At 41.1% G+C, this 14,113-nt stretch overlaps 1 protein-coding gene across 1 annotated transcript; it reads right to left on the bottom strand.

The window, feature by feature from the left end:
* Window positions 1-9,837: 9,837 nt before the first annotated feature.
* On the bottom strand, window positions 9,838-13,538 carry LOC100594868 (X-ray repair cross-complementing protein 6-like). The gene is given in 4 exon segments (XM_030802505.1): window positions 9,838-10,338; window positions 10,666-11,097; window positions 11,418-12,002; window positions 13,314-13,538. Coding segments are annotated over 4 exon segments (1,722 nt in total). The 5' UTR covers window positions 13,518-13,538.
* Window positions 13,539-14,113: the final 575 nt, after the last annotated feature.

Genomic DNA, 14,113 nt, shown 5'->3' with positions numbered 1-14,113 from the left:
CATGGATCTCTGCTTCTCTCTGGACCTCTATGTCATTCTCACTGCATATCAGATCTCTCTGATATTTAGTCTATGGGGCAGATGCAGAGAGTTACCCACAGTGCCCAAATGCACACATATGACAATTCCAGACAGGCTGAAATTCTAACTCTTTCTCCATTCCAGTTCCAGATTCCTAGGGTAAGGACTTTGATGGCTTTTGGGAACTCATCATAATGAGTAGATGAGAGAGAGTTAAAGGAGTCAATGTAAGATGAGGTACTTCTAGCCGGGCATGGTGGCACATGCCTGTAATCCCAGCTACTCAGGAGGCTGAGGCAGGAGAATCGCTTGAACCCGGGAGGCGAAGGTTGCAGTGAACTGAGATCGCACCATTGCACTCCAGCCTGGGCAACAAGAGCAAAACTCCATCTCAAAATAAATAAATAAATAAATAAGTAAATAAATAAATAAATAAGATGAGGTACTTCAAAATTTGTCCACTATAGTGTATGCATGCATTTTGAGGGGATAGTGTATGTTATTCTGAGCAAACTACTTAAGTCTCTGGGCTTCCATTTTCTCATCTGCAAGAAGAAAAGAATATGTTTAAGAACAAATAATCTACATTTGCACTTAGAATATACCTGCCAAATAATGAGTACTCAGCAAACATTAGGTGTTACCAAACTTTGCACAATGAGCTACTACTAAGAAATTAGGCAGTACCTAAATCCTCATTCTCCATAGTTGAGAGTTAATGGATAATATGAAAAAATCATGAAAGTTCTATAAGCTGTTATTTATAAAAATGGAGTAAAATATAAGAAATAGTTGAAAAGATAGTAAGTAGTTACCTCTGGGAACAAGAACGGGGAGTGGGGAGAGATGGAGTTATTTTAAAAATTATAAACCTAGTAGTACTATTTGACTTTTAAATTCATTTAGTGAGTGTGATCCCAATTTTGTGTTACTAAACACACACACACACACCCTTTATAGATAGTATATGAATGACAATACATATTATATACATGTATAATATATAACTATTACATTGTATACCTATATCTATGTGCACTAAAAATATAGAAGAAAACATACAGAAGTCAACTATGGCTGTCTGTTGGGAGGGGAAGGTTAGGGTTGTAGGTAAGTTTTAGTTTTAATTTGACCTGTTTTCCCTATTTCCCAAACTTACTGTGAAGAAGACACATTGGCTCATTATTGTAAATTTTTTAAGAGGGTGAGAAAGAGACAGGAAGGAACCAGGAGATACGGGTTCAACTCCGGCTGTGCCACTAATTCAACTAATTCACTGTGATCTTGAGCAAACTGCTACCTCCCTGGGCCCCTGTTGATCCAGCCATAAACACAGGATTGAGCTGAGCTCTAAATAATAACAATGCAAAGAGCTACCATTTATCTAAGACTTACTATGTTGCCAACTCTGTGCTAGACGCTTTAGTTACACCGGTGGTTATCAAACGCATTAGAATCACCTGGAGAGCTTTTTCAGCCACAGGTTGCAAAGCCCACCTCCTGAGCTTCTGATTCAGTGGGCCTGGGGTAAGGCCTGATAATTTGCATCTCTAACAAGTTCCCAGGTGATACTGATGCTGCTGACCTGAGGATCACTGACTTAACTCATTTAAGACTTGCAAAAACCCTGCGTTATATTCTTCATCCTTTGGATGGGGAAACTGAGGCTCAGAGAGGTCACACAGTGTCAGAGCTATGATTTGAATCCGAGACTATTTAAATCAAAGCTCTTGCTGTGATACTGCCTTCCTCTGAGGTTTCCTCTCAGTTTCAACTTTCTATGTTTCTAATTTACAAACAACAAAACCCACACATCTGAGACCAAATCAAAGCTCTTCAGAAAAATCCCAAGAAAATCCCGACATGTGCAACTTCTGCCTGGAGCGGATGAGTCTGGCGCTGAACACCAAGAGGGAGGGCGATAGACCGCGGGGCCGACTGGCTTGCATGAGGCTAACGAAGGGATTGCAGCTTCATTAAGGCACCCCTGCAACTGACTTGAACTTTTCTTTCTCTTATCCTACAGTTTATTTGGCATTCTCTGGGTCTCTTAATCCACAGTCATTTGGGTGGCAAAAAAAAAAAAAAAAAGTGGAAATGAGTTTTCGTCAATGTTGACTTTTGTGGTGTCCCCAGGAATGGTTATTTTCTTCCCTTTCTCCCTAGTGTGAATTCTCAAGTAAGTAGCAAATGATTTCAAATGCATGCCGATTGCAGTGGCCAGCTGCCAGGAGAGAAGTGAAAATAAACTGGTGACAGGAAGTGTCTCAGTTCACCGAAAGGGCAGCGAGGATATAGTGGAGCAAGCCCATGACACTCCTGGGTCCACATGCTGAAAGACTTACCCGGACGGGCTGTGTAGCCACAAATCTCCTAGTAATTCATTAAGTAAGGGGAAACGCTCCCAGAAGCATTTCTCTCCTCTCCTAACACCCTTTGTCTTTTAATTTCCAAACTCCGGGTTCATTCCTATGTCAAGCGAGCCTGGGTGAGTCTCTCTAAACAACTCCTTCATTCGTGATGGAACACACTGCCACAGACTAATGCTTTGACTCTAAGTGTTTTAACAGGCTGAGGTTTCCAAGCTTTAGGATCACAAGACGGATATATGATCGGTGTGAACTAGAAAATAGCATCAAAAACAGCATGAAGGATGGTAGAAAGAAAAGCGAGTTACATGGAACTTTGCCCAGTGAAGGGCTTACAAGCTGGAAGAAAAATTTCAGGGATGAAAAAGTATATTCGAAGTTAGTAATAAGATAAAATAAGATGATAGAGCAAGGTCAAACGTATCAATAATATCAATAAATGTAAATAGGCTTAATTTACTTACTAAAAAAAAGACTTCCACATTGGCTAATATAGCAAAATTTAACACTGCTCTACACAAGAGACACACCTAAAACAAGAGGTCCTGAAAGGTGAAAAAAAAGAAAGAAAAGGATATTAAAACAAATGCAAATTAAAACTTAAAAGCAGTTACAATTTTGATATCTGACAAGATAGAATTTAAACCAAAAAGCACTGAAGGATGCAAGAAGGAGACTTTAAAATACTAAAGGTAACAATTCACATTGAAGATATCTAAGTTATTAACATTGAAGCACCTAACAACTAAAGATGCGGGGGAAATGGAAACCCAAATAATTGGTGATTTTAATCCATGTCCGTCGATCCAAGAGAGATCAAGTGGACAATAAGGATACAGGAGATGCAAATGTAACCAATAAGGTAGATCTTATAGATGTATGTAGAAACCTGGACCCCGATAGTGGCAAAAACACCTTCTCAAATGACTATACTTTGGGCCATAAGGAAAACCTCATTAAATTTCAAAGAACAAAGAAAATACTCTCTGATCACAATACAATAAAATTAATAATTATGAACAAAATTTAAAAACCAAAATTATTAATGCTCAACCAAATAGAGCATTAATAATTTCCTCTACAATAGACTAAAACATGTTAACTATGAGTTTATAATATAGAAACCAACTGGTAAAATACAAAAAGAAAACAAAACCAGAAAAACCAAAGCATAAACAAAATTAGAAAACCAAACAGACCAAAAAAAAAAACTGAAAAGACTACTCTATCTGAAAATCAGGAAAAAACCATGTTACAAAGCAGCTGTTAGAGATAGAAGAACAACTTGAAATTACAGAATTTCTGGAAAAGAATGATAACGGAAACACAAATAATCAAGTATAGGCTATTCAACTAATGTAATTAATAAAGGAAAAAGTTTAACATTAAATATCTATGTCAGTAAAAATGAAAATAAATAAATTAAATGCCCCATTCAAAAAGCAAAAAAAGAACCACAGAGTGAGCCAAAACAATCTAGAAGGAATTAATAAAGATGAAAGCAAAAATTAATAAACTAGAAAGTAGAACTTAAAAATAAACCTAAGGCTGAAACAATCAACAAAATATACAAAGCACCAACTAAACTGGTCAAGAAGATAAATGAGAGGCAGCATGGGCACATAAGATTAGAAATACTGTGTGTGGGTAGATGGGTAGGACCATCAAAGCAGAGGAAATCCAAACTAAAAACCTAAGAGACTGTTTTTTTTTCAACTCTATGCAAAATATTTGAAAATTTAGATGAAATGGATAATTTTCTAGAATAATGCAACTTACCTGAATTGGTCTCCGTAGAGACACAAAGTCTTAACAGACCAATTACCACAGAAGAAATGAAGAGCTGCCAACAAAAAGCACCAGGCCCTGACAGTTTCTCAGGAAAATTCCAGCAGACCTTTAAAGATCAGCTAATCCCAATACTACCTAATAACAAAGAAAAAGAAGAAAAACTTCAGGTAATTTGAGTTTTAATAATTTATTCTACAATGGACTAAAACATGTAAACTCTGTTTAATGTTTTTGAGTTAATAATATAAATATCAACTGATAATGACACAAAAACAAAACAAAACAACAACAAAACTCATTGGTCACTTTGGATGATGCCAAGGATCTTTATTTTGAAAGTTGGCCACAAAGAATCAAGGATTGCTGAGCTCAGTGGCTCAGGAGGAACACTTGAGCCCAGGAGCTTGAGACCAGGCTGAGCAACATAGTGACAGCCTGTCTCTACAAAAAAAAAAAATTAACTGGGCATGGTGGCATGCACCTGTGGTCCCAGCTACTTAGGAGGCTGAAGTGGGAGGATTGCTTGAGACTGGGAGGTTGAGGTTGCAGTGAGCCATGATGGTACCCGTGCACTCCAATCTGGGAAACAGAGTGAGACCTTGTCTCAAAAAAATAAATAAATAAATAAATAAATAAATAAGCATTTACTTTGCTTTTCCTAGACAAACTATATCTCACAATGAGGTAAGTTTTTCTTTATAGAAACATTCTAGCTAATACATGGAAAGTACTGATAGGTTTAAAATACCATTCTTTTGTAACCCCTGATGAAATTTGTGGATCTGGGCTATGATCATCAAAGGCTGTTCACTTCTCAAAGTGAGAGATTAAGAGACAGACATTACATGTGTCCCAATGGAAGTCCACCATACCATCTATAATGCATTCTTGACATAGAACTTCTAATTTACAAGAAACACACAGTCCAGGGGATATGTGAACTTGTGAACTAACACTATAGGGATGCAATCAGCAAAATCCAGGCTATGGAAACTCTATAGGACAAATGATTCAATTTCCTAAACAAATGAATTACAAGGAGAAAAGAAGAGATGGAGGAGGAATCTATAGATTAAAAGAAATTTGAGAAACCTGAACCAATCCAACATGTGGATGCAATTTGGGTCCCGATTCAAACAAACTAACGTTTATGAGACAATTAGGGGAAATTTGGACTTGGTAATATGATAATATTAAACATTATTAATTATAAAAGGTATAATATTGGAATTATAATTTAAGAAAAGAGAATCTGTATATTTCAGAGATGTATGCTGAAATAGCTGGAAATGAAATTATATAATGTCTGGGATTTGCCACAAAAGATTGAAGGTAGAAATGGGAGAGAAGCAGATGGGGCTATAAATGAAATAAGATTGGCCAAAAGTTAGTATTTAAAGAAGCTGAGTGATGGGAACATGGAGGTTCACCTATACTATCCTTTTTTCCTTTTTATATGTTTGAGATTTCCCAAAGTAAAGAGCTTTTTGTGGTTGTTTTGAATTAGTTGCCATGATAGGTGATTGTTATTGTTCCCTTTATACTTATCCCTGTTTTTCAAATTTTTCACAGTGATAGTGGTTTGCTTTAAATCATGGGAAAAATGCTTTTTGGCAGTAAAAGGAACAAAAGATTTAGTCACTGCCTAATTTCTTAGTAGCTCATTGTGCAAAATTTGTTAACACCTAATGTTTTTCTACTGCTTATTATATTCTAAGTGCATATGTGGATTATTTATTATTAAATATCTTCTTATTTTCTTCTTGGAGATGAATAAATGAAAATTCAGAGACTTTAAGTAGCTTTCTCGGAATAACACAGCTGGGGCAAGGGATAGAACTAGAATTTGAACTCGGGCTGTCTGGCTCCAAATTTTATTTTCTAGACTGTTATGTTGTTTAGCAAAATTGGCATCCTCTCTCTTCTCCCTCAAATCGGAGCTGCCTGTGCATGTGCTGTGAAGGTGGAAATGAGCCTGGCTCTTCTTCGAGACATTATTAGCCGGGTGACTTTGGACATGTCACTTCATTCTTTGAGCTTCAATTTTATTGCCTATTAAAATAAGACAGGTGGAGGGGGTTGGACTATTTGATGCTGGCTCTTGTTGCTTACCAGCTGTGCAGCCTTGGAGAAGTTGCATAACCTCTCTGAGCTTGGTTTTCCATCTCTGAAAAGAGGATTATTATTCCTACCTCACAGGGTGTTTGAGAAGAAGAAAGGCCATCTGTGAAAACTGTGGGATAAAATAATAATACTATAAATGATAATTGTCATTATTCTTCTCCTAGAAGAGTCCCTGAGTCTGGAAGGGTAGGGAAAAAGGACCCATTTACCCAGGGAGGCTTTCCTGGGCCTTCCACGTCCATGCTAACTCTCTGTGGAGAGGACTTTGCAGTAGCACAGGCACAGGATGAAGAGGGCCCTCAAGTCTTGAACCAGAAGGGAGCCTAATAATTGTGGGAGCCACCACGTTTTGAACCCCTACTATTCTAGATGCTTTACAAATATTCCCACAATCAGCCTTGGCTCAGCCTAGCAGGGCAGATATTAACAGCATGCCCATGGCTAGTTAAGTGAATAGAAGTGCCAGGATTTAAACTGTGCCTCTTTCTCCTTTATCACTTTGCTTTGGTTATACTTAACCAGTTTTTTCATCCTGTGTGCAATAGGGTCTTATTATTGCATTTAACATGAAAATACCTAGGTCACTAGTCAAATAGATTATTTTCAAGTATAAAGCTAATACATGCTTACTATAGCAAATAAAAGAAACATTCAGAAAAATAGAAAGACAATTCACTCACAAATTCACTACCCAGCATTCAGAGACAACCATGCATTAACATTTTCTTCTAGTCTTTTTTTTTTTTTTTGTAGGTTTTTCTTATATAATTGAGATCAGGCAATAGTAAATACATTTTAAAAACCTAAAATCATTGAAATAATGAAATGACCTTGGATTGGAAGGACCTCAGAGTAGCATCAGTGTATTGAGGTTGGTCTATTTCAGTGGGTCTCAACTGTGTGAGATTTTGCCCCCAAGGGGATATTTGGAAATGTCTGGAGACATTTTTGGTTGGGGGGGTTGCTACTGGCATCTCGTGGGTAGGGGGCAGGCATGCTTATGAACATCCTACAATGCACAGGACAGCCCCCACAAGGAGAATTATCTGGCTCAAATGTCAATAGTGGCAAGATTAAGAAACCCCTTGTCTATCTGATTAATAATTATCAAATAGAGTGCTTTTGTTGGTGTTGGGTACAGGGGGCTGCATCCTGCTTCTCTCCATGGCAACAAATCAAAATGCGGAGGAAGCAGCATGATTGAGTGGCGGGGAAGGCCTGTAGCTTTGACTGCGTCCCAAAGGGGTCAGGATCTCACATTCTGCTTCTAGGTAGGACTTTGGCCTATCTCTGTCAGTGATGCTTTCCCAGCCAGGTGACATCCTCACTGCTTGGTCAGGGGTCAGTCATGAGCATGGGGCCTGAGAGGGAAGCTGGGAATACCACTCCCACTGACTATGATCGTCAGAGGTCAGAGACACTATGGAACTCAAGAAGAGGACCCAAACACTTCTACCAGAAGAGGGGTCCTGAGTCTATCCACACAGCCACCGGGGTGCCATGAGAACTGACCACGTCCTAACAAAGAGAGGGCCTGGGACTGGGGAGGCTCTGCACGTCAGCTCCAATATCTCTACCTCCTCCCACTGTGAGGGAGCTGGGTCAGGAACCACTGCTGGTGAATCCGGAGGAGAAGAAGCAGAGACTTCTCCCCCATGGATTAGTGTACCAGGGCTGCAGTGACAAAGTACAACACACAGAGCGGCTTACACAACAGAAATTGATTCTCTCACATTCAGGGGGCTGGAAGTCTGAGACCAAGCTGTTGTCAGGGCTGTGCTGCCTCTGAGGCACTAAGGAAAAATCTGTTCCAAGCCACACTCCTGGCTTCTGGTAGTTCCTGGGTAGTGGAGGCACTGCTCCTGTCTTCATGTGGTGCTCTCCCCATGTGCGCGCCTGTCTCCAGATTCCCCCTTTTCATAAGGACACCAGTTATACTGGATTAGGGGCCCACTCTAGTCCGGTATGATCTCATCTTAATCACTTATGTCTGCAACAACTATGTTTCTGAAGAAGGTCACATTCTGAGGTACTGGGGTAAGGACTTACATCTACAAATTTTGGGGGGACACAATTAAACCCACAACAGACCCCATGTTTGGAAAGTAGTTTCAGTGTCCCTTGCCAAGTAGGAGGATCTGAATCATGCTGGCTGCTTGTGGATGCTCCTTGGTGATAGAATCTTTCCTTGTAGATGTCTGTCTCCTGGAGGGTCCCCAGACCCTTTTAGTACCTGGAAGAGGTAGGGATGAGGGAGCCACTCTGAACCCCAGCTGGACCAAGGTCCCCAAGCAGGACTTAGATAAGAGGACTTACGTGTCAAGGCAATGGCAGTGGAGGAGTTAGCCCACAGCCAAGAATCCATGTGACCTAAACCCAAATGGAGAAAAAAGCAAAAAGGAGGAAGGGAGGTTGGAGATTGCGGGTGAGGTGTGGACAAAAAAGGACAGTTGTGCCCTGGCACACTCTGCAAAGGAAGTCCTGTGGGCTGCAGAAGATATTTTTGCACCCACACTAGATAAATAGATTGAGGTTTCCCAAAGTGGATTCTGTGCCAGCTCCATGATAGGTTAAATAGGTATTACATGAGGAAGAGGTTCCATAGCAAAATAAGTATGGGCAGCAATGCTAAACTGGATTTTAATTTCGACAGCAAAATTTTCAGAACTTTTAATATATTAATATGGACTGTGCCTCTTCAAGAAGAGTGAATAGTAATCGGCATTCATCTACGTGATTGGATCACAGAAACTTTTTTCTCAGGAGCGCCTGGCAGGATGCATTTGAGAAATGTTGAACTAGTGATGGATGAGCCCATTGTGAACAAAACCACAGAGCTGGTGGATGCTATAGATGATATGGCATAATATGAATATTAGATAATATTAGAAATTCCCAATTGACATTATCACCATGCTATGTTCCACCTTCCCTAGATCTTCCCTCAGTTGCTATCATATTGGATTCCCTTGGTTTGAGAAACATTTCTTGACGTTTATACTATTTCTTGGGAATAACTGATAAAATCATCAACCTCGATGACACAAGTTAGCAAAGTCATTCTACATAAAGCCACAGGCCTAGCACCAGCTATAGACATATATCCCACTTTCCCAACCCAGCCCCCCTAGCAGGCTCCCACCTACTTATCCAAGGTGTTGTGGGCCCCCAGAAACCTGCTTAAACCAACGTGGAGCAAAAACCATCATTACAGGACCCTAGAACAGCCTCCTGGCTGCCTGTGATAAGGCATACTGAACAGACAAAAGGCCTGAGGCTCATTTTCTTTTAACTCTTTTTTTTTTTAATAGTACAAACTTAAAGATCTTTATTCAGGCAGTAAAGTAAGGAACAGCAAAGTGGGAGGGCTACACCATCACCATGGCAACAGAAAGCCTCAAAAACTTAAAGTCCTTCGACTTCTGTTGGGCAGGCTCTTCCTAGCTCAGAAGAAACACATTTTAACTGGCTGAGAACAAGGCCAGGCAGCCTGGGCACCGTGTGGAAGGGCGGCTGCACACGTGGCCTCTGGTCAGTCCTGGAAGTGCGTGGTGAGGGCTTCCAGCAGCTCCTGCTTCTTTAGTGCACTCTTCAGCCCGTCCACCCGGCAGGCCTCTTTCAGCATGGGCACAGTGAATTTGTCCAGCGTGCCCTTGCTGATGTGGGTCTTCAGCTTCTCTTCTCAATACTCCATCTTGGGCCTTTTGCTCCCAGAAGCTTCGTTATCGTGCTTTCTCTTGGTAACTTTCCCTTCAGGATTGTAATCTGGCAGGTAAACAAGCTCTTTAAACTCATCCACCAGAGATCCCAGTCTTTTATTCATTGCTTCAACCTTGGGCAATGTCACATCTACTGCTTGTTCAGGCTCCATCAAATCCAAGGCCAAGGCCTCCAGGTTCCTGAAGTGCTGCTGCAGCACGGGATTCTCAAAGCTGTCACTTCTGTATATGAAGCAGAGCTTCTGAATAATAGCCTTCATCTTGTCCATCTGCTCTGGAGTTGCCATGACCTTGACCTTTTCAGTAAAGCGCATCTTTGCCGGGCGCGGTGGCTCATGCCTATAATCCCAGCACTTTGGGAGGCCGAGGCGGGCAGATCACCTGAGGTCAGGAGTTCAAGACCAGCCTGGCCAACATGGTGAAACCCCGTCTCTACTAAAAATACAAAAAATTAGCTGGGCATGGTGGCAGGCATCTGTAATCCCAGCTACTTGGGAGGCTGAGGCAGGAGTATTGCTTGAACCTGGAAGGCAGAGGTTGCAGTGAGCCAAGATCGCTCCATTGCACTCCAGCCTGGGCAACAAGAGTGAAACTCCAGCTCAAAAATAAATAAATAAATAAATAAATAAATAAAATGGCACCTTCATTTTATCATCAGTGAAGGGTAAAAAGACCAGCTGGAAACCTGGAGGAGTCACCTGAATTTTCTGGTCATCCAACTCCTCTTCCTGTGGCACCAAAGCCACAAAATAAGGGGGAATGTTCCTGTGGGGTGTGAATCTGCACAATGCTATGACCTCCTTCTCCAGACACTTGATGAGCAGAGTGCTGAACAGGATTGAGCTCCCAATCATCAGCGACTCCTCAGGGTACACGAACAGGGAGGGCCTCAGGTAATGGTGCTTCTTCAGCATTAGCAAGGGTTTGAAACCCATGAGCATCAAACCTGGATCATTAAACCATTTTAGCTCTTCTGGTTCCTCTTTTTCCGGTATAATCTGATGACTTCCACAGATCTGAGACCTCTTGGTATCACTAGGCAGAAGCAAACTGCATGTATTTGTGTTAAACGTCTGGGTCTTTGTTTTTTTTCTTTTTTTTGGTGGGGGCGGACAGAGTTTCTCTCTTCTTGCCCAGGCTGGAGTACAATGCACAATCTTGGCTCACCGCAACCTCCACCTCCCGGGTTCAAGCGATTCTCCTGCCTCAGCCTCTCAAGTAGCTGGGACTACAGGCATGCACCACCACGACTGGCTAATTTTGTATTTTTTTTTAGTAAAGACGGGGTTTCTCCATGTCGGTCAGGCTGGTCTCGAACTCCCAACCTCAGGTGATCTGCCCGCCTCGGCCTCCCAAAGTGCTGGGATTACAGGCGTGAGCCAACGCACCCAGCCAGGGTCTTGGTTTTCACTAGTTCATTTGTTTCCTGATGGAGCTTTATTGGAGGAGGCTTGAGAGCCTTCTGGACCAGACTACAAATGCCCACAGAGATCACTATATCTTTGTTGAGCTTCAGCTTTAACCTGCTGAGTGCTTGCTTCCTGATCTCCTTGGCGCAAAGCTTCTGCAACAGGTCTTCTAGCTTGCTGGATTCCTCAAAGCGAACCCTGAGGTCCTCATCCTCCGCTATGTTGATGGTATCTCTATAGAACAAGGATATGTCAAAGCCCCCAGGTTTTTTCAGGTGCATCAAGTCAAGGAAGATGCCTGGATCTCAGAGATCACTGGCCTCAGTCTTGGCCCGGCTGGTTTTAGCACTGTCATTGCCATGAGGGTTGTCTTCACTGGTGAACAGCATGATCCTCGTATGACTTACCTTGAATTGTACATCACTAAAGAGGCTGGCACAGATGCACAGCACTTCACTGAGCGAGTAGTCAGATCTGTGGCCCATCAGGTCTTGGAAACATTTTTGTCCCTGCTGCCCCTTAAACTGGTCAAGCTCTAGAATTTGTTTTGCACTTGGATTATCCAACTCCTGTAAGATGTAAATTTTTAAAAATTCACTGAATTTTTGTCTTTCTCGGTACCATAGAACACCACTGCCAAGAGATCTCGATCACTGCTTGTGATCTCACTGTTTATGATCTGTTTATGATCTCACTGCTTATGATCTCACTGTTTATGATCTCACTGCTTATGATCGAAGTGTTTATGATCTAAGTGTTTATGATCTCACTGCTTATGATCTCGCTGCTTATGATCTCACTGCTTATGATCTCACTGTTTATGATCTCACTGTTTATGATCTCACTGCTTATGATCTAAGTGTTTATGATCTCACTGCTTATGATCTCACTGTTTATGATCTCACTGCTTATGATCTGTTTATGATCTCACTGTTTATGATCTCACTGTTTATGATCTCACTGCTTATGATCTCACTGTTTATGATCTCACTGCTTATGATCTCACTGTTTATGATCTCACTGCTTATGATCTCACTGCTTATGATCTCACTGTTTATGATCTCACTGCTTATGATCTCACTGCTTATGATCTAACTGCTTATGATCTCACTGCTTATGATCTAACTGTTAATGATCTCACTGCTTATGATCTAACTGTTTATGATCTCACTGCTTATGATCTAACTGTTTATGATCTCACTGCTTATGATCTAACTGTTAATGATCTCACTGCTTATGATCTGTTTATGATCTCACTGCTTATGATCTCACTGCTTATGATCTAACTGTTTATGATCTCACTGCTTATGATCTGTTTATGATCTCACTGCTTATGATCTTTCTTACTGCTTATAATCTTACTGCTTATGATCTTTCTTACTGCTTATGATCTTACTGATGTACACACGTTGGATACACTGGATGCTCTTGTCAAAAGGAGTCAAATCTTCACTCTGAGATTCAAACATAGCCCTGGAGGCATCAACCAAAAAAATCAATAACTGTTTATGATCTCACTGCTTATGATCTCACTGCTTATGATCTAACTATTTATGATCTCACTGCTTATGATCTCACTGCTTATGATCTCACTGCTTATGATCTGTTTATGATCTCACTGCTTATGATCTCACTGCTTATGATCTAACTGTTTATGATCTCACTGCTTATGATCTGTTTATGATCTCACTGCTTATGATCTCACTGCTTATGATCTGTTTATGATCTCACTGCTTATGATCTCACTGCTTATGATCTAACTGTTTATGATCTCACTGCTTATGATCTGTTTATGATCTCACTGCTTATGATCTTTTTTACTGCTTATAATCTTACTGCTTATGATCTTTCTTACTGCTTATGATCTTACTGATGTACACACGTTGGATACACTGGATGCTCTTGTCAAAAGGAGTCAAATCTTCACTCTGAGATTCAAACATAGCCCTGGAGGCATCAACCAAAAAAATCAAACTATGTCTTCCTGAATATTTATAGTCTCCACTTGCTTCAAGGTTCTCTTCTTGTTCCTCTTCTGCTTCTTCATCGCCCTCGATTTTGTAATACAACTCCCACCCTGACATGTTGGCTACTGTTCACTTTGGCTCAGGGAAGTGACCAACTGGGACAGAAGACAAGAATCTCTTTTCACTTTTAACCAAAAACAGGTCATGCATTTGAATTCCCTGCCCCCAACCGAAAAAAAAAAAAAAAAAAACCTGGGGACAGGTAGTTTAGTTGGGTGGTGATCCTAGGGAGCCCAAATGAAGAAGTAGGGAAAGTGAGACAGGGAAATAAGAAAAGTCAATAATGGGTACATTAATGAGCAGGGCTCTTATGGGCACCTGAGGTTCAGTCTCACTGGGGAACCTCTGGGAATTCATGTGGAACACGCCTTGGAATTGTGCCACCAGAGGATGGGGTGGCTGAAGCATTTGGCTACCCACTCACCTTGCTCGTCGTCTGAAGCCTGCCCCCTGAACTGGGTTGAATAGTGTGCCCCCAAAAGTCATGTTCTTTCTGGAACCTCAGAATGTGACCTTATTTGGAAATAAAGTTGTTGCAGATGTAATTAATTAAGATGAAGTCAGGCTGGGCGCAGTGGCTCATGCCTGTAATCCCAGCACTTTGGAAGGCCGAGGTAGGGGGATCACTTGAGATCAGGAGTTCCAGACCAGCC

This window comes from Nomascus leucogenys, chromosome 3 (assembly GCF_006542625.1).
Source record: "Nomascus leucogenys isolate Asia chromosome 3, Asia_NLE_v1, whole genome shotgun sequence".
Lineage (NCBI taxonomy): Eukaryota > Metazoa > Chordata > Mammalia > Primates > Hylobatidae > Nomascus > Nomascus leucogenys.
The sequence above is the reverse complement of the archived record's forward strand: the minus strand, read 5'-3'. Positions and strand labels throughout refer to the sequence as shown.